At 60.6% G+C, this 21,539-nt stretch overlaps 1 protein-coding gene across 5 annotated transcripts in view; it reads left to right on the forward strand.

Annotated features, from left to right (window-relative positions):
- Nucleotides 1-21,539, forward strand: part of SARDH (sarcosine dehydrogenase) — a 60,294-nt gene that overhangs the window by 15,004 nt on the left and 23,751 nt on the right. For 4 of the 5 annotated variants that reach the window (XM_055400018.2, XM_055400017.2, XM_055400021.2 and 1 more), the window contains 8 exons: nucleotides 836-940; nucleotides 2,124-2,253; nucleotides 6,253-6,339; nucleotides 6,635-6,725; nucleotides 10,634-10,775; nucleotides 13,418-13,501; nucleotides 15,470-15,583; nucleotides 20,905-21,043. In XM_055400018.2, the coding sequence (XP_055255993.2) occupies nucleotides 836-940; nucleotides 2,124-2,253; nucleotides 6,253-6,339; nucleotides 6,635-6,725; nucleotides 10,634-10,775; nucleotides 13,418-13,501; nucleotides 15,470-15,583; nucleotides 20,905-21,043 (892 nt within the window). The remainder of the gene's footprint in view (nucleotides 1-835; nucleotides 941-2,123; nucleotides 2,254-6,252; nucleotides 6,340-6,634; nucleotides 6,726-10,633; nucleotides 10,776-13,417; nucleotides 13,502-15,469; nucleotides 15,584-20,904; nucleotides 21,044-21,539) is intronic. The other variant, XM_055400020.2, reaches the window with a different exon arrangement.

Genomic DNA, 21,539 nt, shown 5'->3' on the forward strand with positions numbered 1-21,539 from the left:
CTGTAAGGTAGATGTCAGACCTTCAGAATGGACTTTCTAATTTCCTTACTTTGTTCCCTTTCCTGATTTCCGCACCTTCATGTGTTTTAGCCTAATACCTGGAAGATGTTCTTGGCCTTATCCAGTCCTTCTGTCAAACGCCCTTCTCTCTGATGAGGGACCTTGGCATCAGTGTCTCCAAAAGAATCTCCAGTCTGTTGTCAAGTGGGGATGGCAGCCCACTGCTCACCTCCCTGGAACCTGGGGTCTCTGGGATCCTTTTCACCAGAGACACGCCCGGGTGCCTGTGGGGCGGGGCTCGGAACTGGAGGGCATCAGGGTCCAATGGCTTTGAGGAGATCCCAGTCCAACCTTCTGTTCACACACACACACACTCTCTCATACTCACGCACACACGTGCACACACGCACACACGTGCACTTGGCCACCTCTTGCAGGCTGGGCCTCTGCAGACTGGAGGGAGTAGGGAGGCCGGCAAGCTCTCCCCCTGCCCCCAGCCTCAGCTGAGGCATGCCCCCCCCCACTCTGCCCCCCAACCCCAGCTGAGGCACGCCCCCCCACTCTGCCCCTGGGCTGGTGGAGCTCTCCTGTCTGCTCCTGTCTGTGGTTTTACCTTTGAGCTCCCCCCTCCCTCCCCACACCTTTGCTGCCGTCTTGCGGGGTGTGGGCGTGGGCTCTGTCCACTGTGTAACCAAGGCCCCAGGTCCACCGTGTCCTCAGGGTCCTACAATGAGGAGGAAGCACCGTGGGCCCCGCGGGGTCTGTGACCCCTGGTGGAGGTGCTGGCCCACCGCCCCGCGTGCCGACCCCGAGGCCTCTGTGCTCTGCCCTCCAGAACATGCCCAACGTCCGCGACCACGACGCCTCCGTCTACCTCCGCCTGCAGGGGGATGCTTTGTCTGTGGGCGGCTACGAGAGCAACCCCATCTTCTGGGAGGAGGTGAGCCACCAGGGCTGGAGGGCGGCATGGGGCTGCGTCTCAGAGCGGAGACTCCCTCTTCCGGAGACCCGCGTCCCAGAGCTCCTCACCTGAGGAGTGGCAGTTCCCCCGTCCCACAGGGTCAAACCCATGTTTCTCCAGCCCTTAAGAACCTGGCATGCGGGCAGACACAGACCCGGGGCAGACGGAGGGCTGACCTCAAAGCAGCAGCAGTCAGGGGCTGCAGACTGTACAGTGGGGCTTCTAGAAGATGACGAAGGCGTGTAAGCCCTCCGCCCTTCAGCGCGCCACCCCTCACCGCCCCCTGCCCACTGTGGCTCTAGCTGTGTCTCCCTCAGGCCAGGGCTGCTCTCCTGGCAGCCTCTGGGGTTCACACAGGCCCAGCGCCCCCCCAGTGCCCTCAGCCACTTCAGCCACACATGGGCCACTCTAGCCCCGTATTCATGTGTTTAGTCTTCATATTGAACAATAAAATGACTCCTTTCAGCCAGATGCTGTTTTACTTTGGGGAGAAAGAGGAAGACCAAGATAAAAGTCCCTGTGCCCAGAGGCCTGTATTCTGGTGGGGAGACCCACAATAAATAAACAAAGCAATCACACAATTTGGGATGGTGATCTGAACCCTGAGTAAAGTTAACAGGCTGAGGGTAAGCCTCCAGAGACTGGCGTGGAAGGACGTCCTTCAGACTGCGGTCAGGCAGGGCTGGCTGGGGGTCTGACATCTGAGTGGACCCTGCAGAGGGGCGGTGGGGAGCAGCTTGCCCGTGGAGGTGAGGGCCCTGCGGTCAGACCAAGCTTGCTTTCCTCGAAGAACCGAAGGAAGTTCAGCATGGCTGTGGGTCCATGGTGGACGTGGGTGGGGCCCGTTCATGTAGGGTTTCATGGGCCACAGAGACACAGGGTGCCTTGGGGGGCTCGAGAGCAAGAAGGGGCCATATCTGACTTTGGCAAATTGGGTGAAGGAGGGTAGCAAGCAGGAGGCCATTCAACAGTCCAGGGCAGAGCAGGTGGGCCTGGGTCCAGGCGGGAAGGGGGAGCGGACAGGCCCTCTGAGGGGTCAGGGAGGGAGACAGACAGCGGACCGTCTAGACCGTCACCACCTGACGGAGACGCTGGCCAGGCCCTGCCCGGCTCCTCACTCCAGAGGCGGCTGGCACAGCGCAGCTTCCCGCCGTGTCCCCAGGTGTCAGACAAGTTTGCCTTCGGCCTCTTTGACCTGGACTGGGATGTGTTCACCCCGCACATTGAAGGTGCCATCAACAGGGTCCCCGTGCTGGAGAAAACTGGGATTAAGTCCACGGTCTGTGGTCCAGGTGAGTGTGGAGGCCTGGAGCTGGCGGCGGGGTGGGAGCTGGCTGCCCCAGTGGGTGTGGCCGGCCGGCCGGCCGTCCTGGGCAGGCAGGGCTATGCATCCTCCTCCCTGCAGGTGACACATGTAAGTCTGCCCCCGGGCCCCAGCCAGGCCTCCTCCCGCCCACCCTCGCGTGAGCCCTCCTGGGGGCCCGCCTGGGCTGTCCCTGCTTGAACTCGGTGCTTTCAGCTGTAAGATGAGGTGAGACCCTCCCAGCCCAGTGAAGCTGAGCCAGGGGATCAAGGGCCAAACTCGCTCCCAATGCTGTTCACTCAGGGCTGTGGGCCCCCCGGAACGGCCTCGCCCCTCTGCCCTCTGCCCTCCGCCCTCTGCCCTCTGGCCACGCTCCCTCACAGCGTTGAAAGGCCCCACTTGGGACCTCCTCTCCAGCCCCCAGGAGAGCTGGGCTATAGGAGGCTGGGGCAAAATGGGGTGAACCAAATAGTTCAGCTTCTGAGTGCCCGCCTTGGGTATGCAGGGTGCAGTCCCTGACCCTACCCGCCAGCCAGGTCAGGCGCCAGGCTGGGGCAGGCTGGGGCCCTCCGTGCTGGCACATTCGGCCACTTGTTTGCCCTACTTGTGGTAGGGCCTGCCAGCCAGGCTACACTGCAGATGTTCGAAGTGTTGTGATGGCAGTCACTCAGACAGAGCTCAGCTGGGAGAGGGGCCCACTCCGTGACCAGGCCTGGAGCAGGGTCATCCTAGGGTGGACCAGTGAGTTCAGGGACCCCAGGGTGGGGGGAGACCCATGCATGCCTAGCAAGCCACCTGAGCTGAATCTCAAAGGCTGTGTGCAGATGGAGAAGATCCCAGAGTAAGATCCACGCCCGGGGCCCCGAAGGTGGGCCATGGTGTGAGGGGCTCCACACTGTCCACTCAGCTCCTTCTGAGAGCTGAGCGCCTGGAGCCCAGCAGGCTTGGGGGGAGCTCCTGTCTAGGAGACTGGGCGGAGCTTCCGTGGTGGGAACCTGAGGCGGTGGGCTCTGGGCAGGGGAGAAGGCCTGTTCCAGGGTAAGGGCGTGGAGGCAGGGTGGGGGATGAGGCAGCCGGTCTGGGGTCCTGGCAGAGAGAGGGTGGCCTCTGGGCAGTAGAGGGGCCCAAGCCAGCCCTGAGGCCCAGATGTCTCAGCTGCGGGGCTGTGTGCGGCACAGGCCAAGGCCCGCGGAGGCCCCCGAGACATCACTGGCGCCTCGTCTGGGCCAGAGTCAGGCTCTCAAAGCTGGCAGGGAAGACCCAGGGCAGCAGGGAAGGCGCTCTGACAGGAGGTACAGGGCTGGTGGGTACAGGATGAGCCACCGGGAGGGCATCGTGGTGGGGGGACTTTGGGGCCAGGGCAGACATGCCGCCCCATCCTGGCTCCAGCAGAGTCACAAGGGTGTCCCTGCCTTCCTGCACGGAGGGGCCCCTTAATCCACAGAAAAGGCAAGAAGCAGGGAACGCGAGCCTGCCTAGCGGTGGAGAGAGGGTCAGAAGCACAGTTGCCCAGAGATCAGACTCTGGGTCTGAAGCTCTGCGTTCCTTGAGCCTTGGTGTCCTCATCTGTGAAATGGGTGGCAGGCGGAGCGAGGTGGGGAAGCCACACGTAAGCTGCAGGGTGAGGCCAGGCCAGCCCAGGACGCTGCAGGCCGGCGGGCAAAGTCGTCCCGGCAGACTGAGCAGGGAGTGAGGGGCAGGCCAGGCCAGGGGAGGGGAGGGGTCCCGACACCCAGCCTGCGGCCTGCCGGGGTGCCCGGCCCTCCTGGGCTCAGAGCACCCGGGGTCCAGACAGCCCTGGCTGCTTCAATCTGTTTGGCTCATGAAGGAGCAAAGGTGAGTGGGCAACTTTCCCAGAAGAGGTAGCTGGGGCCCCCTGGCCAGCCCTGAGGGTTCGGGGCTCAGGGTGTGGGGCTCAGGCCGAGGACACACTGCCTCGGCGCTTCCTGGGCCTGGTAGGGCTGGCAGGGAGAAAGCCAAGGCAAAAGCGAAGTTGCTCATTCGTGTCCGACTCTTTGTGACCCCATGGACTTGTAGCCCATGAGGTTCCTCCATCCATGGAATTTTCCAGGCAAGAGTACTGCCAGGCCCAAGGCAATCCCAGGGAGCGTCCTAGTTCTAATGGGACTCAGGGTCATCGCCCCGAGAAACCCCACTGGGGGGATTTGTCTGTCAGGACCCCTGGAGGCTGGTTTCCCTGTGTGAGGAAGGTTCTTTGGGGACACGGGCCCTTCTGCTGGCCGGTCAACGGCCCTCGGCGTCCGGGACAGAACAGGGAAGTCCCAGGACCCTTGACTTTGGGAAGCGGGGGGCCGGCAGACCTCTCGTTCCAAGGTCGGGAGGTCAGAGGCAAGTTTGGGGGCCCCTGTCCCGGGCATCCGGCATCTTCTTGAGTCATTTGTTAAACTTCCAGGCGACCCTTGACCCCTAAACTTCCCTCCTGCTAGCTTTCTGTGAAGACTGTTCAGAACATTCTGGAAACATTTCCAGCACTCCCGGAATGCTCACCGGGTCATCCCCAAACACAACCATCTTGGGAGCCTCCCCAGCCTCACCCGACGCCCTCCTGGCCTCCACTGCTTGCCCCTTGCAGCCTGACCTGCACACAGGCCCCCTCACAGGACCCAGGCCCCCTGACGCCCCCACTGAGGGCCCGGCCAGGGTCACTGTGGCCTCCAAGCCCCTCACCGGGGCCCCTGCTCTTCCATCCGCCCTGCCTCCTCCACCCTGCCCTGTGGCTGTTTGGAAGCCTTCCCGGGTCCCCGGGGCTGGCGGCCTCCTCCAGTTCAGATGCTGAGGGTCCGAGACCAGGCTTGGCCGGTCACCAGCAGGGAGGAGGACAGCGTTTGTGACCAGTGCACACGGAGCTTAGGACACCGGCAGGGAGCAGCAGGGCAGCGCCCTCCTCTGTGACCCGGGGTCCTGATGGCGCCGGCGCGGTGGTTAGGAGCGGCCCTCCCTCTGGTCACTCCAGACCCCTTATCACATAGTGTTTTTTTCCTCCAGACACCCTCTTTTTTGCTTACTCATGCTTTGGCTCTCTGTCTCCCGGCGGCTCCCCGAGGGGTGGGGCTTGTTCAGTCACCTTCCACGGCCGAGTTCTGGGCACAGACAGGTGGGGTGCAAGTATTTGTGACCGAGTAACTCACAGCCCTGTGAAGCCCGCGGTCATCGGGACCATGATCCCTATGTTACAGATAACGGGTCCAAGGCTGCTCTGAGCCAAGGTCACACAGCCAGGAATCAGTAAAGCAGCGTTCGAACCCAGGACTGTGGCTGCGAAGTGCAGCTGCTTATAGTCACACCGGAGTGGGTAGCAGCCAGAACACTGCAGTGGGTGGTCATTCCCTTCTCCAGGGGATCTTCCCAACCAGAGGACTGAACCTGGGCCTCCCGCCTTGCAGGTGGATTCTTCGCCGTCTGAGCCACCAGGGAAGCCCTTTTAATCATGCTCGAGTGTTCCTCTCCACCAGTCCTAACCTCTGTCCCCAGCTCGCTGGCGGCAGACAGAAGCCAGAGGCTTGGTCCCCTCCCCAAAGAACTTACAGCCCTTCATTCACCGAGTGGGCATGTATCAAGCATCGACCGCTGGACCCTGTGCCCTGAGACGCGGCAGTGAGCAGAGCCCTGCCCCCGGGTTGCCCGCGCTCCAGTGGTCAGGAAAGGTCTGCAGTGACACGGAGGGAGGATGGCACGGTGACGGGAAGCCGCGTGCTGTGCCGGGGGCTCAGGGGGCAGCCCCCACCAGCAGAAAGTCACGAGACACACCAGGGCCCCATGAGGCAGAACCAGTTCAGCTCATCAGTGCCGAGGGCCTCCACGGGATGTGGCGGGAGCGATCAGGGAGGAAGCGGCCTTGAGCTGCGTCTTGAGGATGGGGAGGGTCTGGATGGACTGCCCACCCCTGCCTCAGTTATTGCCCTCTTGGGAGACCCCACCCAAGAGCATGTGGCCGGGAGGGACCCTCAGACTCCCCCTTCCCTTTCAGAGTCATTCACCCCGGACCACAAGCCCCTGATGGGGGAGGCACCCGAGCTCCGCGGGTTCTTCCTGGGCTGTGGCTTCAACAGCGCAGGTGAGTGTGGGCAGTGGAGTCTCCCCGACTTCTGCCGTCTTGGGAGTGAGGGCCCCAGCTGGGCTCTCCTCCGGTTCTCAGAGCCACCCCTTCCTGGGGTGGGGGTGGGCCTAGGAGCCCTGTGGCTGAGACGGGGTGGAGACGGGACAGGCCTGCCAGGAGGAGGCACGTGGCACCCCAGGGGTGAGATCCGGGGCGTAGGGGCTGATGCTGCCCACAGAGGTGGGGGGGCACGGAGGTGGGGTGCAGGGCCCTGGGGGCAAATTGCAGACCTGTGGCCGTCTGCCCCTGCCAGGAATGATGCTGGGCGGTGGCTGTGGACAGCAGCTGGCCTACTGGATCGTCCATGGGCGCCCCGAGAAGGATATGCACAGCTATGACATCAGGCAAGTGCCCACTGGGGCCTGTGGGCAGGCGGTGGCTGCGCTAGAATGGGTTGGCAGTGGTGGTGGTTTAGTCACTAAGTTGTGTCCAACTCTTGTGACCTCGTGGACTGTAGCCCTCCAGGCTCCTCTGTCCATGGGATTCACCAGGCAAGAATACTGGAGCGGGTTACCATTTCCTTCTCCAAGGGAACTTCCCGACCCAGAGATCGAACCTGGGTCTCCTGCATTGCAGGCAGATTCTTTACTGACTGAGCTGAAAGGGAAGCTGCTAGGATGGGGTGGGGTGGGGTAAACATCCCGGCTCTTTAGACAGGAACCTTCCCTGAAATCCAGAGGGCTTCCTGGAAGAGGCGGCAGTAAGCGAAGATGGAATAAGCCAGCTGGGGGTGGGGGGAGGCGCCTCAGGGCCTGGGTTTGGGAATCCGCTGCCCTCCACAGTTTCCAGGGCCTCTCGTCCCAGTGTCCTGCCCGACCCGTCTGACGATGGCTCTGGGGTCAGCAGTGGGGTCTCAGCGTCCCACTCTGCAGATGGGGAGACTGAGGCTGAGGGAGCAGGCTGTCCGGGGATGGGGCTGAGCCGGGGTGGTCACTGCTGGGATGCGAGCACGTCTGGGAGGCAGGCAGCCCTGAGTGAGACGTTGGCCGCACGCTTCACTCACGGGGCAAGTGGAGTAAATCAGACCCCGCGCAAGCCCACCCCTCTGTAACCGGGGGTGCGAGGTGCTTGCTGCAGTGTCGCTGGGAACAGTGAGTGTCTGAGTACGCGGGATGCTCAGCATCAGGCCTGCGCGGGAAACACTAAACAAAGCTGAGCTGCGGCCAGGGCGGGCGGGGGCTGCTATCAGAGCCCAGAGGCAACTGGCTTGCCCACCACCCTCTGTGAGTCGGAGCAGTGATGCCCCCAGGCAGGGTCGCTGGGGCCGGGCTTCTGGTCCACAGGTGGCAGTTCCGCGGCCTGAGCACTGCAGGTGGCAGAGGGAACAGCGGCTTGGAGAGGCCTCTGTGGGGGTCCACCCTGTGGCTCTGTGACGGCTCCGGGCAGACGGGCTCCCTGGAGAGACCCCAGCTGCCCAGCAGGGCTGGAGGTGGTGAGGGGGGTGGAGACTGCACTGGTTCAGCTCGGCGCGCCCCCGCTGCTCTGCTAACCTCTCCCCATCCTGGCCTGATGGGGGCTTTGCGTCCATGGCGGGGTGTCTGGCCCCCGCAGACACAGGCAGACATACCCTGAGATCCCCTCCCCGTGACCACCCCTCCCATGGCACCTGGCACAGCACAGTCTGCTGCCTCGGAGACGGTCTGGGGCTGTGCCCACATGCTCTCCCAAGAGAGGAATGTTCCAGAGATGACAAAGCTGCCCGAAGCCTCAGGAATGGGCCAGTCCCAGCCCCTCCCGCTACAAACAGCAGAGCAGAGGAGCCCTTGGGGGAGCTGGCTCGCCTGAAGTCACCCGGTGCTGGAGCCACAGCTGCCCAGCTCCAGCCCTGCAGGCTGTCTGCCATCTCCCCTCCCTCGGGGGTGAGGCCTTTGCCCTGGGGTCCGATGCGCCAGGGTGCAGCCTGGGCCTCACCAAAGGCCTCCCGCCTCAGGGCTGGCAGACGACCGCCGGGGGCTCTGGGCCTCCCTCCCTGCCTCCTCTCACAAGCAAGACATCAGTGGGGGCGTCTTGCGGGCCCCGTTGTGGCTGCGCGCAGAGCCGCCACCTCTGCCCCGGCCAGCTGGGGCCTCGGGGCACAAGTTGGAGGGCAGAGGGTCCCGGGAGGGAGACCCCCAGAGCTGTGATCTCAGGGGCTGGGGCCCGTGGTCTGGTCTGCCTGCTCTTCTGGCCCGGGCAGTGCGCCCCATGAGAGGACCAGCTGAAGACGTCAGACCCGAGAAGTCCCTGACGTGGGACTTGGTGCCCACCCAGCACCACGCCCCGTCCCCATGCACATACCGGACGGCCGCCGCCCCCAGCCCAGCCGCCAGCATGGCACCCGGGGCCTCTCAGCACTAAGGAGCGGCTCTGCCTCCCCGGACCCGGACCTGAGCAGGGGTGGAGACGGGCCGCGAGGGCGCTGTGCGGGGAGCGGGGGACCTGTGCGCACGTCCCTGTGCTCAGACCCGCAGGGGGTGGGAGCCGAGCCCCGGCCTGCATCACCTCCTCTTGCTACAGGCGGAGGGCAGGCTCGGGCACAGAGGTGATTGGGGGGTCACCCTTGGGGTAGGCTCCCAGGGCGGGCCCCCACCAGGTAGCCTCATGGGTGGCGGTGGCACCCCTGCTGGAAACCCAGACAGGTTCTCAGCCACCCCAGCTTCCCCCGTAAGCTGTGTGGCCCTCAGCCAGTTCCCCTCTCTGACCTGGGTCTCCCCACCCATGAAATGGGGACGAGGGTCCCCTCTCCCCGCGGAGGCATTTGAGGTTCCCGACTAGGGATGTGTCCCCCGCGGGGCCCAGAGCAAGGGCTGTTGGTTTTAGGAAAGTCACTGGGGTCCTGGCGACCAGGAAAGGAGGGGTCGTTCCTTACTATGTCAGGAGGGCGGCTGGACGCCGGTCCCCAGCTGCAGGCCCCTCTGCCCGCCTGTGTGCCGGTGGGAAATGGCAGCCTGGTCTATGCGGGCCCCGGGGAGGGGCCCTCGTCCTGCTGACCGTCCTGGCTGAGCAGAGTGCCCACCCCTGACACCCACAGGCACGCACAGGTGTGAGCAGGGGGCCAGTCTAGATGGGCAGGTCTGTCCGTTCGGGGGTCACCCAGCCCTGCCCCGGGCCCGTCCCCTTCCTTGGTCCCGGCCACGCCTAGGCCCCCTCCCCAGACTCCCAGCCAGGCTTCATGAGCCGCCTTCGTGCTGAAGCTCCTGGCTCAGTGCAGGCAGGCCTGCCCTGTGCAAGGAGTCAAACCAGGGGCCCCACACGTGAGGCCGCTCTGAGGACCAGCCCCGGGGTTCTCGCAGTCGGCACCCAGCCCCGCCCTGGAAGGGAGCCCCTTACGCGGTCGCAGCCTCTGTGACTGGCGTCAGAACGCTCACGAGCGCGCCCCGCCCAGATCGGGCACCGCACAGATTAGAGCCACGGGCAAGCCGAGGGCCAGGCGGGTGGGACGGGGCCCGGGGGGGTCCCTGAGGACAGCAGCGCGGGGGGACCAGCCAGGGGCATGGCTGCCCTGGAGGACAGGCGGGATGCCCACAGGTGGGGGTTGGGGCTGGGGGGTGTTGAGCTGGGCGCCTGAGGGCTGGGCTGTGCCCGTGGAGGGCAGCAGGGCCCAGCAGGGCAGGCAGCCCAGCGGCTGTGCTCAGTCTGGCTCGGGCGGCCCTGCAGTCGGAGGAAGCCAGGCAGAAGGGCCGTTGAGTAGCCCAGCCATCAGGCCCATGAGCAGGCTGAGCCCTGGGGGAGGCGCCTCTGAGCTTGGCAGGAAACGGCGAAGGGCCTGTAGGTGGAGCTGGACACACCCCTGAGGATGACGTGGCTGCACCTGGTGTCCCCCCATCGGCCAGGGAATAAACCTTCGGGGATCCTGGTCACAACATCCCTGGGTGCAGGGTCTGCTGACACAGCTAGGGTCCCTGGACAAGCCTCTGTGCCTCTCGGGGGGTCTCATCTTCACCCTTTGTTTCCGCCGAGGGGGCCCCACAGAGAAAGGGGTGCTCCGCCACAACTGCTGACCCCAAACTCTGAAGATCCCAATGTTAACCTCCACCAGAGGGTCTGGGCTTCTGGGCCGCTCCCCGGTGGGGTGAAGGGCGCAGCTCAGCCCCAGCACTACCCCAGCCTGAGGCCCTGCGCCCACGGCCCCTGTGCCTGACGGCTGTGGGGGTTACAGGCGAGGAGGCTGAGCTCCCCAAGGCTTGGGGGTGCCTGAGGCCCCTCAGGGGAGGACTCTGGGAAAGGGCAAGGGTCCCCTGGGCGATGACGCGGCCCTCTCTGTCCACAACAGGCGCTTCCACCACTCGCTCACAGACCACAGCCGCTGGATCTGCGAGCGCAGCCATGAGGCCTACGCAAAGAACTACTCCATCGTCTTCCCCCACGACGAGCCACTGGCCGGACGCAACATGCGGACAGACCCCCTGCACGAGGTACCCTAGCCCCACGGCGCCCGCTCTGCACTGGCTGCGGCACTCTCGGGGAGTCCCGGGTGTGGGGCGACAGATGCACGTGGCACCCCAGCTGCAGGGCACGTGAGGTGACTAGGTGGCTGGTTCACTCCTGGCATTTGCGGGGAAAACGTGCTTGGAGCAGCACAGCAGGTGGGGGAGCCATGGGGGCAGGTGTGAGCAGTCACCAGTCAGGAGGCCGAGCCAGGCAGCAGCCCGCTTGGGCCATCATTCCTCCTAGCAAACTTCTACTTAAACGATGAAACCCATCGTCAGGTGCCCTTTCCTGGGACCTGCCCCTCGGCACTCTGCCAGACCTCCAGCAACCCAGGCTCCATCCCCCTGTTCCTATCACTCCCATTCCATCTCCATTCCCCGCTTCCTCGTCCTTGTCTCAGGCTGAATGCTTTGCTTACCTGTCTACAAGAACCCAGCCAGCAGGGGGCTGGGCCTGTCTCTGGGTGCAGAGCCTGACTCTGGATAGATGCTCAGGGAATGCCCGTCCCCTGGATGGGTGGAGCGGGAGGCAGGCAGCAGGCTCAGCAAGCAGGTCACGTTTATAGAAGACGGAGCCTCCTTCCTCTGAGACTAGTCCCTGGACCCTGGAGGCAGCTGGCATCCACGCACGCTCCCTGCTATCCCACCAGGACAGAGTCAGCAGAGGTTCCTGCGCTGCCCCGCTCTCTGGCCTGGCCTGGAGGGCCCGGGGGGAATCTTGGGACCCCCGTGGGTTCAGGTTCCCCCCGCCTACCACCAGACTTTCATCACCCACACGTCCATGTAGCTCAGCTTCTTCCCTAGGACACAGGATTGCTCCACAAGCCTGGGGTGGAAGGAGCCGGGTGCAGACAAGTTGCCCAGGCGTGTACAGTTCTGCCCAGAGGGGACTTGGGGGGCACACAGCCATGCCCCCGGGGAGGCATCTGCATTCACACAGGCCTCCGTGTCCTCGTCAGCAGCCCCCTCGTGACGCCTCCCAGCCACTGATGTCTGATGTGTGTGTCGTTGGGGAGGCGACTTGTCTCGGGTGGAGGTGCCCCCATTCGCACTGGAGGGGAGCAGGTTTTGTGTGCTTGGTTCCCAGCCCCTTGGACGCCCAGGAAGACATATCCTGGTGTCACCAGCTGGCATGTGGCTGCGTGCGCCCTCCCCCTTGAGGCCAGTGGCCCACAGGGAGGGGGAGACCCAGGCCGTCTGGGCCTCGGGTGCCCGTTGGTCCTGGCTGGCACTTGTAAGTCCTGACAGACTCAGCTTCCGAGGCCCACTCCTCCTGGGCTCCGGCCATGGCTGGGCCTCGGCCCCAGGACCTACCAAACCCAAGTGGAGATTCTTTTCTTCCCCCCAAACCAGATTTATTTTCAAAGAGATCTGCCACTGTAGTAATTTATTGCGTCTGCTGTAATTTTTTACTGTGGCAGAGTGCGTGTAACATACAACTTGCCATTTGAACCTAAAGAGCTCAGTTCAGGGGGCTTCAGGGCCTCCATGTTGCTGTGTGACCATCACCTCCAGCTAGTTCCAGAACATTCTCGTCACTGCGGGAGGAACCCTTGTACCCGTTCAGCAATAACTCCCCACCCCCACCTTCCAGCCTCGCGAAAGTGAAACAGTGAAATTATTTGTCGCCCAGTCGTGCCCGACTCTGCGACCCCACGGCCCGCGGCCCGCCAGGCTCCTCTGTCCGTGGAGTCTCCAGGCGAGAAGACTGGAGTGGGCTGCCATGCCCTCCTCCAGGGGATCCTCCCCACCCAGGGATCGAAGCCGGGTCTCCTGCATTGCAGGCGGATTCTCTACAGCTGAGCACCAGTGCTTTACTCCCTGTCTCTGGGGGCTGGCCTCTTCTAGTCATTTCATATAAATGGACTCACACACTGTGTGGCCTTTGGTGACCGGCTCCTTCTCCTTGGCTTGCTCCTGGGAGTCATCTGTGATGTGACAGGTGTCAGAATGTCCTTCCATTCACAGGCTAACGCCCTGTCGTATGGATGGGCCACGCGTGTCACCCCTGCACCCGTCAGGGCTGCTGTGAGCACGCATGTGCCCAGCGTGGTTGCCCCCCTGCTTTCATTTCTCCTGGGTGGACAGCCTGCTGTGGCATCTGGGGTCCCCGGCTGTCCCTCAACAGACGCCACCAGCTCCAGGGCTCGGGCTCGTTTCTCACCATTCTGGGGGCTGGATGGTCAGGGGCAAAGGTGCCCACTGCCCAGTTCCTGGTGAGGGCCTTCTTCCTGGCTTCGGGACGGCCCTCTCCCCACCGTGTCAGCTCCTCCTCTCCTGATAAGGATCCAGGCTCCACCCTTGGGCCCTCATTTCCCCTAATTGCCTCCTTACCAGCTCTGTCCCCAGTACAGTCACTCTGCGGATAGGGCTTCAACACAGGAGTTTGGGGTGCAGTTCAGTCCACAGGAGAAGGTTGTTCTACAGATTGGGGATTTTTAGGGCAGGCAACTGGGGTGCTGGGGGAGCCCTAGAGCTGGACTCAGAGCCTGGGCTCGGGTTCCGGGTCTGAACGCCAGAATCTCTTTGTCATCCACCCCTTGAGGTGTCAGGTGGCGGGTCCCGGCCCCCCTGCCCTGCTCTGGGGGTCTGCTGGGCCTGAGTCTGCTCTCTGTGCCCCCCACCAGGAGCTCCTCGCACAAGGCTGCGTGTTCCAGGAGCGGCATGGCTGGGAGCGGCCGGGATGGTTCAGTGCCCAGGGCCCAGCTCCGGTGAGTAGGCCCCCGGCACACGCCCGGCCCTGCCCCCCGCCCCCGCCCACTGCCCACCCCCCGCGTGCGCCCCACCGGAAGTGGCTGCATCCCTCGCTGTCACTGGTACTTGGGAGCCTGATGGGCCATAGGGTGGGAGGCTCATCTGGCCTTTGGAGAAGTCGAGACCCTGCCAGTCTGATCAGTCCACCCATGACCTCGGGGCCCTGCCACGGACGTCACTCACTGCCCACAGTGCCCGGCCTCCCACCACCCAGATGGGCCAGGGGTCCAGGAAAGCTGCTGCTCCACAGTGCAGAGGCTGCACACGAGACCTCCCCATTGATGGGAGAAATTAGAGCAACTTCTCTTAATTTTGTTCATATATTTTTGGCAGCTGCAACTGTTAATGTGAGTAGGAGGATTTAGCACAAAATTATGCATTCCGTGTGTTCGTTTGTAAGTTGGGGTTTTCGTAGCGTCCTGGCCTCTGGATGCCCTCCTGGGGGCTTCCACCTCCCACCCAGCACCTCCCAGGGAACTGGATTCTCAGGGAAAAGAATGGAAACCATCCTGCCTCTGAGACCCTCTGGCCTGGGTCTCTGGGGCAGGCTGGGTGATGCTTTAATACAACCGGGGGGACAGCAGTAGATCCAGATTGTATGGACGAGAAGCCCCTTCCTGCTGATATACTTCAGCAGCCACCTTCCAAACGTGACCTATCTCCCATCTCCATGGCAACCACATCCGAAGGCAAGTCCCTGATGGCCTCTGGGGTCAGCAGAGAGGAGGGGCCTGCACAGACCCCTCCCAGCCTGGTGCCTGGAAGCCCCTCTTTCCCAGAACCCGTGGGATTGGTCCTGAGATGGGGGTGCAGCCCCCTCCCCACCAGGAGCCACCCTGGGAGCCCAGGGCATTGGGCAACCGGATGTCCCCTACTCCCTGGGCAGGCTGCAGTGGGCTGGGGTGTTCCTGCAGGGGCCTCAGGGGCCTCGGGAGCCACCTGGCAGGCCAGAGAGATGACTTCCTGCAGAGCCTCCTGTAAAGGCCTTCCCTGGACCAGGGCTCGGCCAGAGCTGGGGGTGGGGGGTGAGGGGGTACTTGGAGGAGCAGAGAGGCCCAGTTCAGTCAGGACCTCACCCTCCGCTCTTACCGGTGAGAAGAGACAGGGCGGGGCTGGCCCTGCGGGGGTGAGGGGTGCCAGGCTTGCTCACACTTTTCCAGGAGTGGCCGCAGAGTTGGGAAGGAGGGGCTCCATCGGCAGGAACAGGACTAGGAGTAGGGTGCAGGGTCCTGGGCCTCCCTGAGAGCGGCTGGCCAAGCCCAGGAGAGGCCAAGGCAAGAGGCGCTAAGGACCGGCCTCCGGGGCCCACCGCCTGTCTCAGGCCAGGCAGTCAGGACCCTCCGGGGACTGGAGGCAAGCGTCAGTCTCTCTGTGCCTTGGTTTCCCACCTGTCCAGAGGCTTTCCCTTCCTGAAAGTGCAAGGCCCTCTGAGCAGGGCCGGGCCCGGAGCAGGACCACCTCCTAGATCGCCATGGCAACAGCATCCAGAATCCTTGCGGCAGCCACCCCACCCCCGACTCTGTCTCTCTCTTCTTAGGCAGGCTGACCCCTGGGCCGCATCCCAGGCCCTCGGCATTGAGACGGCAGCCCTGGGGTGGCCCCCGGGGTCCCAGTCAACTGCCCTGTTTGCTCTTCAGCCACCCCCTCCCCGCCCGAGCACACCCCATTTCTTTCCCGTCTTCGGGGCCCCAGCCCTTCCACTGCCGCGGTGACTATGGTGTCTCTCGTGCGTGTTGCTGGCATGCCTGAACCTTGCTCCAACCAGCCTCGTCCGGAACGTGCTGCCCCGTGACGGGGGTGGGGGCTCAGCGAGGGCAGGACCAAGATCTGTCTGTCCTGTGGACCTCGGCCTCCGGGGACCCGGCTCCGGCCATAGGCCGTGTGCACGGAGGAGGGGCAGGCCTTGACGGCCTCCCCTGCCCCAGGTGCTGCCCTACGACTACCACGGAGCCTACGGGCAGCGGGCGCACGGGGACTACGCCTACGGCCGGCTGCTGGGCCAGGACCACACCTTCGGCTTCCCTCCGCACCACGACATGGTAGGCCCCCAACCCCGAAGGGACGGAAAGCCCGGGGAGCTCCGGCCTTCTCCCAGCCAGCTCCCTGTACCCCCACCCCCGTTTTGGGCTGACTCAGTTTTGAGGCAGAATCGGAGATGTTCTCGGCCCTCCGGCTGACCCGAGACTTTGCCAGTGGCAGGGCCTGCTGGAGGCGTCAGGGCCAGAGGAGGCGGCCCGGCCTAGCTCAGGCTGTGTGGTCTCAGGCCGGGGATTCATCTCTCGGAGCCCCTCGGAGCCGCTTCCAAGCGTGACTCTGGGTGGCAAGCCCCCCACCGGGTCTGGGGCCAGGGTTCCCGTCTGCCGCTCTGACCGAGCAGACGCAGGACAAGGAGCTCCAAGACGGGGCACCCAGCGGGGGAGCAGAGGAGACCCGGCTGGGGCCCACTCGCCGCCCCGCTTGCCCCGGAAATGGGCGGGTGCGGCTGCTCCGGCGGCTCCTGGTCCCTTCCACGCCTGGCTCCCCAGTGCAGCAGGAGAGGAGGTGACGGGGTCCTCGGGGCCAGGCCTCCCCCAGGTCCGCATCACGCTGGGTATTCTCACAGCGTCTGCAGAGAGGACGACTCCCGTGTCCCTGCGGAGACGCCCAGCTCTTCTGTTGCAGAGGAGAACGTGCTCTCTGCGTCCATGAGCACACGGCCGACCGCACCGGGGGGTGAAGGCCCACCCAGCGTCTACGCCTCAGCCTGGGGGGTTCCCAGAGATGGGCGGCCTGGGAAGCCTCCTGGATGTGGGACCCCTTGCAGTCGTGTGGGCCCCTCTCTCAGAAGCGCCCTGGGCTGGGAGTCATGATCTGCTGTTGCTGCCTGCAGATTCTGAATATATTCTGAATGGGGCCCACACCTTGAATTTGCACCTGGTCCCGTCGGGAAGGAGCCACGCGTCCCCCCCAGGCTTGCTCTAGTGAAGGCGTTGGGGAAGAGGCTTCTGAAATGGGAGGGGAGGCACATGCCTCTGGAAGTCCAGGAGGCCCTGGGGGCTGCTTCTCCCGGGAGTGAACGGGACTCCGTCTGGCACTTCCGCGGGGCGGCTTCCAAGGCCCACAGGGTGTTCAGGCCCTTGAGGATGTGGGTGCTGGGCGGGGGTGCCAGCTCCGCTTCCTGGCTGCATCCCAGCAGAGGCGCCTCGACATCCCGGAGCAGGAGACGCACGCTCCTTCTCAGCCTTGGCAGCTTCCCCAGCCCGGGCAGACGAGAGTCGGCCTGCAAGTCATCTGGGGGTTGGATCTGCAGCCCCAGCAGCGTAAGCGAAGGCACCCCGACGCCTGACGGTGGAGGGGGAGCCGTAAAGGGTGGTGGGGTCTAGACAGTGGTGAGCAGTGGCCTTTGGGGCTCAGGAGATGAGCCAGTGGGGTGCTGTGTGGGGACCAGCTGCCCCGGGGCGGAGGGCAGGGAGCTGGCCCCACGCTGGCCAGTTTCCCTGGTACAGAGACTCGCCATCCACACCCTGCCTCCCGTCCCGGTGGAGTCACTGAAGACATGGTGGGGAGGATGCACCTGGGGGCCTCTTGGGGTCGGGGCACCGCCGGACAGACCCAGGCTCCGCCGTTCCCTCCTGTGTGACCCTGAGCAGACCACGCACCATGGCTGGGCCTCAGGGGCAGCTGGCTGTAAGGCTAATTGCAGACCGCTGGGCAGTGGCGTCTGAGCCGTGAGATGGGGGAGAAGGCGCGGGCTCCTGGCCCTCTCTCACCCCAAATTCACCTTCCAGAAGCCGCTAATCTACACCCCATCTCTGCAGATGTATCATATCTGGACGTTTCCCGTAAGGCGCTCACAGAGTGGCGGTCTTCTGTGACTGGCCTCGCTCACCGAGCTTGTTTTCAGCGCTGCCTCCACGTCTGAGGACATGTCCGTGCTTCGTTCCTTCTTTTCGGAACAATGTTCCATCACAGGGGTGCACTCCTTTTCATTTATCTGTTCATCTGCGGACGGACACTTGAGTCGCTGGACTTCAGGGCTATCGTGAATAACGCTGCTCTGCAAATGTGTGTACGGGTTTTTAGACAAGTGTTTTCAGTTTTCACGTCTAGGAGCGGGAGTGCTGGGGCACGCAGTGTTTAACATTTGGGGGCCTGTCAAGGACTTTCCAAAGTGGCCGCACCGTTGTACACCCCACCCTCGGTGGGCGAAGCCCTAACTTCTCCACCCTCATCGGCGCTCGTAATTCTGCTTTTGCTTCTAGCCGTCCTAGTGGGTGTGAAGCGGTATCTCAATTATCTGAGTTGCGTTTCCCTAATGACCCATGATGTTGAACATCTTTTCAATGTGCTTATTTAGCCATTTTTCTATCTTTTTTGGACACATTTCTATTTGGATATTTTGCTCATTTTAAACTTGAGTTGTTGGTCTTCTTATTGGGTTATAAGAATTCTCTGTACATTCTGGATACAAGTCCCTTATCCAATTTACGATTTGTCATTATTTTTCCTCTTCTGTGGGTTGTCTTTACGCTTTTTTAATGATATCATTGGTAGCACAAAAGCTCTTAATTTTGATGAAGTACAGCTTATGTACTTGACATGGACATGAACTTGGGCAAACTCCAGGAAATGGTGAGGGACAGGGAAGCCTGGCACGCTGCAATCCATGGAATTGCAAATAGTTGAACATGACTTGGTGACTGAATGAAAACAATAGCTTATGTGTGCCTTCTTTTGTCCCTGGTGTTTTTGGTGTTATATTTAAGAAGGTGTTTCCTAACCCAGGTCACAATGATTTACTCCTATATCTTTTCAGAATTTTATAGCTTTCGGCCTTATACTTAGGTCTGTGGTTCGGTTTGATGAAGCTTTGTGAAAGGTGTGAGGAAGGGACCCCGCTTCAGGCTTTTGCAAGTGGCTATTCAGTTGTCCAGCACCATCTGTCGGGGTTACTCTTTTCCCCACTGAATTGCCCTGACTTCCTTGTGGCAGGGCAGCTGACCATAAAGGTGAGGGCTTATTTCTGGGCTCTCCATTCCCTTGATCCATATTTCCACCCGTATGTTTGTCCCACTGTCTCGAGTACAGTAAAAGTTTTGAAATCAGGAAGCGCAGATCTTCTAGCTTTGCTCTTCTTTTTCGAGATTGTTTTGAACATTCCAAGTGCCTTGCATTTCTGTATGAATGTTAGCATCGGTTTGTCAACGTCTGCCCAGAAGCCAGCTGGGATTTTGGTAGAGACCCTGTCAAGTCCGTAGGTCAACCTGGGCGCCACGGTCATCTCAGCACCAGTAAGTCTCCGTCCTGTAAACACAAGAGGGCTTCCCATTTATTTAGGTCTCCTTTAGTTCTCTTCAGAGATATTTTCTAGAGGGTACAAATTTGCCCTTCATTTGTTCAATTTATTTGTGAGCCTTTAAAAGCTCTTTCTGAAGATGTACATGGAATCATTTCCCTAATTTCATTAACTGCTCACTGCTATTGTATAGAAATGATTTTTTGGTTTGTTTTATATTGACTCTATATCCTCCAACCTGGTTGAACTATTTTATTAGTGAGTTCTCTAGGATTTTCAATGTGTAAGATCACGTCATCTGCAAATAGAGATAGTTTTACTTCTTCCTTTTCAGTCTGGATACCTTTTATTTCTTCTTGCCTAACTGCCCTGGGTCGGACCTCCAGTACAATGTTCCCTAATGACCCATGATATTGAGCATCTTTTTATGTGCTTATTTAGCCATTTCTATATCTTTTTCAGATAAATTTCCATTTGGATATTTTGCTCATTTTATAATTGAGTTGTTTGTCTTTTCATTGGGTTATAAGAATTCTCTATACATTCTGGATACAAGTCCCTTATGCTATTTATGATTTGTCGTTATTTTTTCCCTTCTGTGGGTTGTCTTTTCACTATTTTAATGATATCATTGGTAGCTCAAAAATTCTACCAGTACGATGTGCGTGGAAGTGGCAGAGAGGACAGCCCTGTCCTGTGCCTGTCTTAGCAGCGGACATCCAGTCTCTCATTAAGTGGGATTTTGCTCATGCCTTTTATCAGGTCAAGGAATTTCCCTTTTAGTTGTAGTTTATATGGAGTTTTTATCATGAACAAGTGTTCGATTTTTGTCAAATACTTTTTCCGCATCTATTGAGATGATCATTTGGTTTTTGTCCTTTGTCCCATTAAGGTAGTACGTTACACTGATTTGGTAATGGTGAGCCAGCCTCCCATTTCTGGGATAAATCCCACTTGATCACGTAATCCTTTTTATATGTTGTTGAATCTAGCATGCTAGTATTTCATGGAGGTTTTCTGTATCTATAGTCATGAAGGATATTAGTCTCTGATTTTCTTATGAGGCCTTTGGTTTTGGCCTGGGGTAATGTTGGCCTCATGGGAAGGGTTTGTGAAGAACTGGTATTAATTCTTCTTTGAATGTTTGGTAAAATCCACCAGTGAAGCCATGTGGGCCTGGGCTTTTCTATGTGGAGAGTTTTAAATGACTAAATAAGTCTCTTCGGTTATAGGTCTGTTCAGACTCTGTTTCCCCTTCAGCGACTTCAGTGATCTGTGTCTTTCTGGGAATTTCCGTTTCACGTCTGACTTCCTGGTGGACAGTTGCTCACTGTAGTCCTTAGAGCTCCTTCCTATGAATCGGATAGTGATACCCTCCTTTCACTCCTGACTTTAGCACTTGGAGCCGTTTCTGATTCTTGGTAATCTCAGTTAACGATTTGCCAATTTCACTGAACTTGTAAAAAAAAATAACATATTTCCATTTTGCTGATTTTCTCGATCTATTGAGATTTTTGTTTATTTCCTTTCTAGTCTTTGTTATTTCTTTGCTTCTGCCTGCACTGGGTTTAATTTGCTTTCCTCTTTCTGGTTTCTCCAAGTGGAGTGTGAGGTGACTGACTTGTGAGCCTTTGCAGGTGTGACTTCCCGATGAATGTGGTGCTGGCTCCCTCCCATCCATTTGCATACGTTATTTTTTTCATGTTCATTTCTCTCCAAGGGTTTTCTAATCCTCCCGGTGACTTTTTCACTTGATCCACTGGTTATTAAGAAGTGTGTTTTCTAGTTTCACTTATTTGTGAACTCCCCAAATTTCCTGCTGCTACTGATTTCTAATTTGACTCCATTGTGGTCAAGGAACATATTTTGCATGACCTTCACCCTTTGGAGTGTATCCTCTCATGGCTCCCATTCTCCCTGGGTCTCCTGCACTGGCAGAACATTCTTCCCTGTGCCTGAGAAGAATGTGACCAGGCATTTCTAGCTGGAGGGGAGGAGAGGGTATTGGAGCCCAGGGCCATGGGGTCTTTGTCGGGGAGGCAGGTCCAGAAGCCCCCACGGCACCCCAACTCTGGAACTTTTCAGATCAAGAAGGAGTGTCTGGCCTGCAGAGGGGCTGCGGCTGTGTTTGACATGTCCTACTTCGGGAAGTTCTTCCTGGTGGGCCCGGACGCCAGGGAGGCCGCCAACTGGCTCTTCTCTGCCGACGTCAGCCGGCCTCCAGGTACGAGCGGGTGGGCCGCGCGCCTCCCCCGCCCCAGCGTGGCCCAGGCACAGGCTGACCCTGTCCACTCTGGGATCGCGCAGCTCACAGCTCTGCCCCCAGCCTGACCCTGGGCCCCCGCCTCCAGACCCCTCTGCCCTGGTCGCCAAGCCCCAAGGCCCAGCCCCCTCCACCTCCCTCTGCATCTGACTTTGTTCCAGATGGGATTCGAGGCAGCAGGCCCCCAAAACACTCTCCTGGGGCTGGGGAGCCTTCCACTCCCCGCCCAGGAACGCTCTCCCGATAGGGTTTCTAGAATTCAATGGAAACACAGGTTGCTCACTTACATTTGAACTCGAAATGAAGGACGAATAATCCCGTTGTGTCGGCGTGTCCCAGGCAGTGTTTGGGAAACTCACTTCCCCTGTTTCAATCAACCATGCCCTTAGCATCTTTGCACCCATCTGCCTGTCCCCAAGCTCTCCCAGCCCCATAGCTGTGACTGCCCAGCCCCGCT

The sequence above is a fragment of the Moschus berezovskii genome, chromosome 11 (assembly GCF_049115385.1).
Source record: "Moschus berezovskii isolate FMDL1 chromosome 11, NW_MosBer_1.0, whole genome shotgun sequence".
NCBI lineage: Eukaryota > Metazoa > Chordata > Mammalia > Artiodactyla > Moschidae > Moschus > Moschus berezovskii.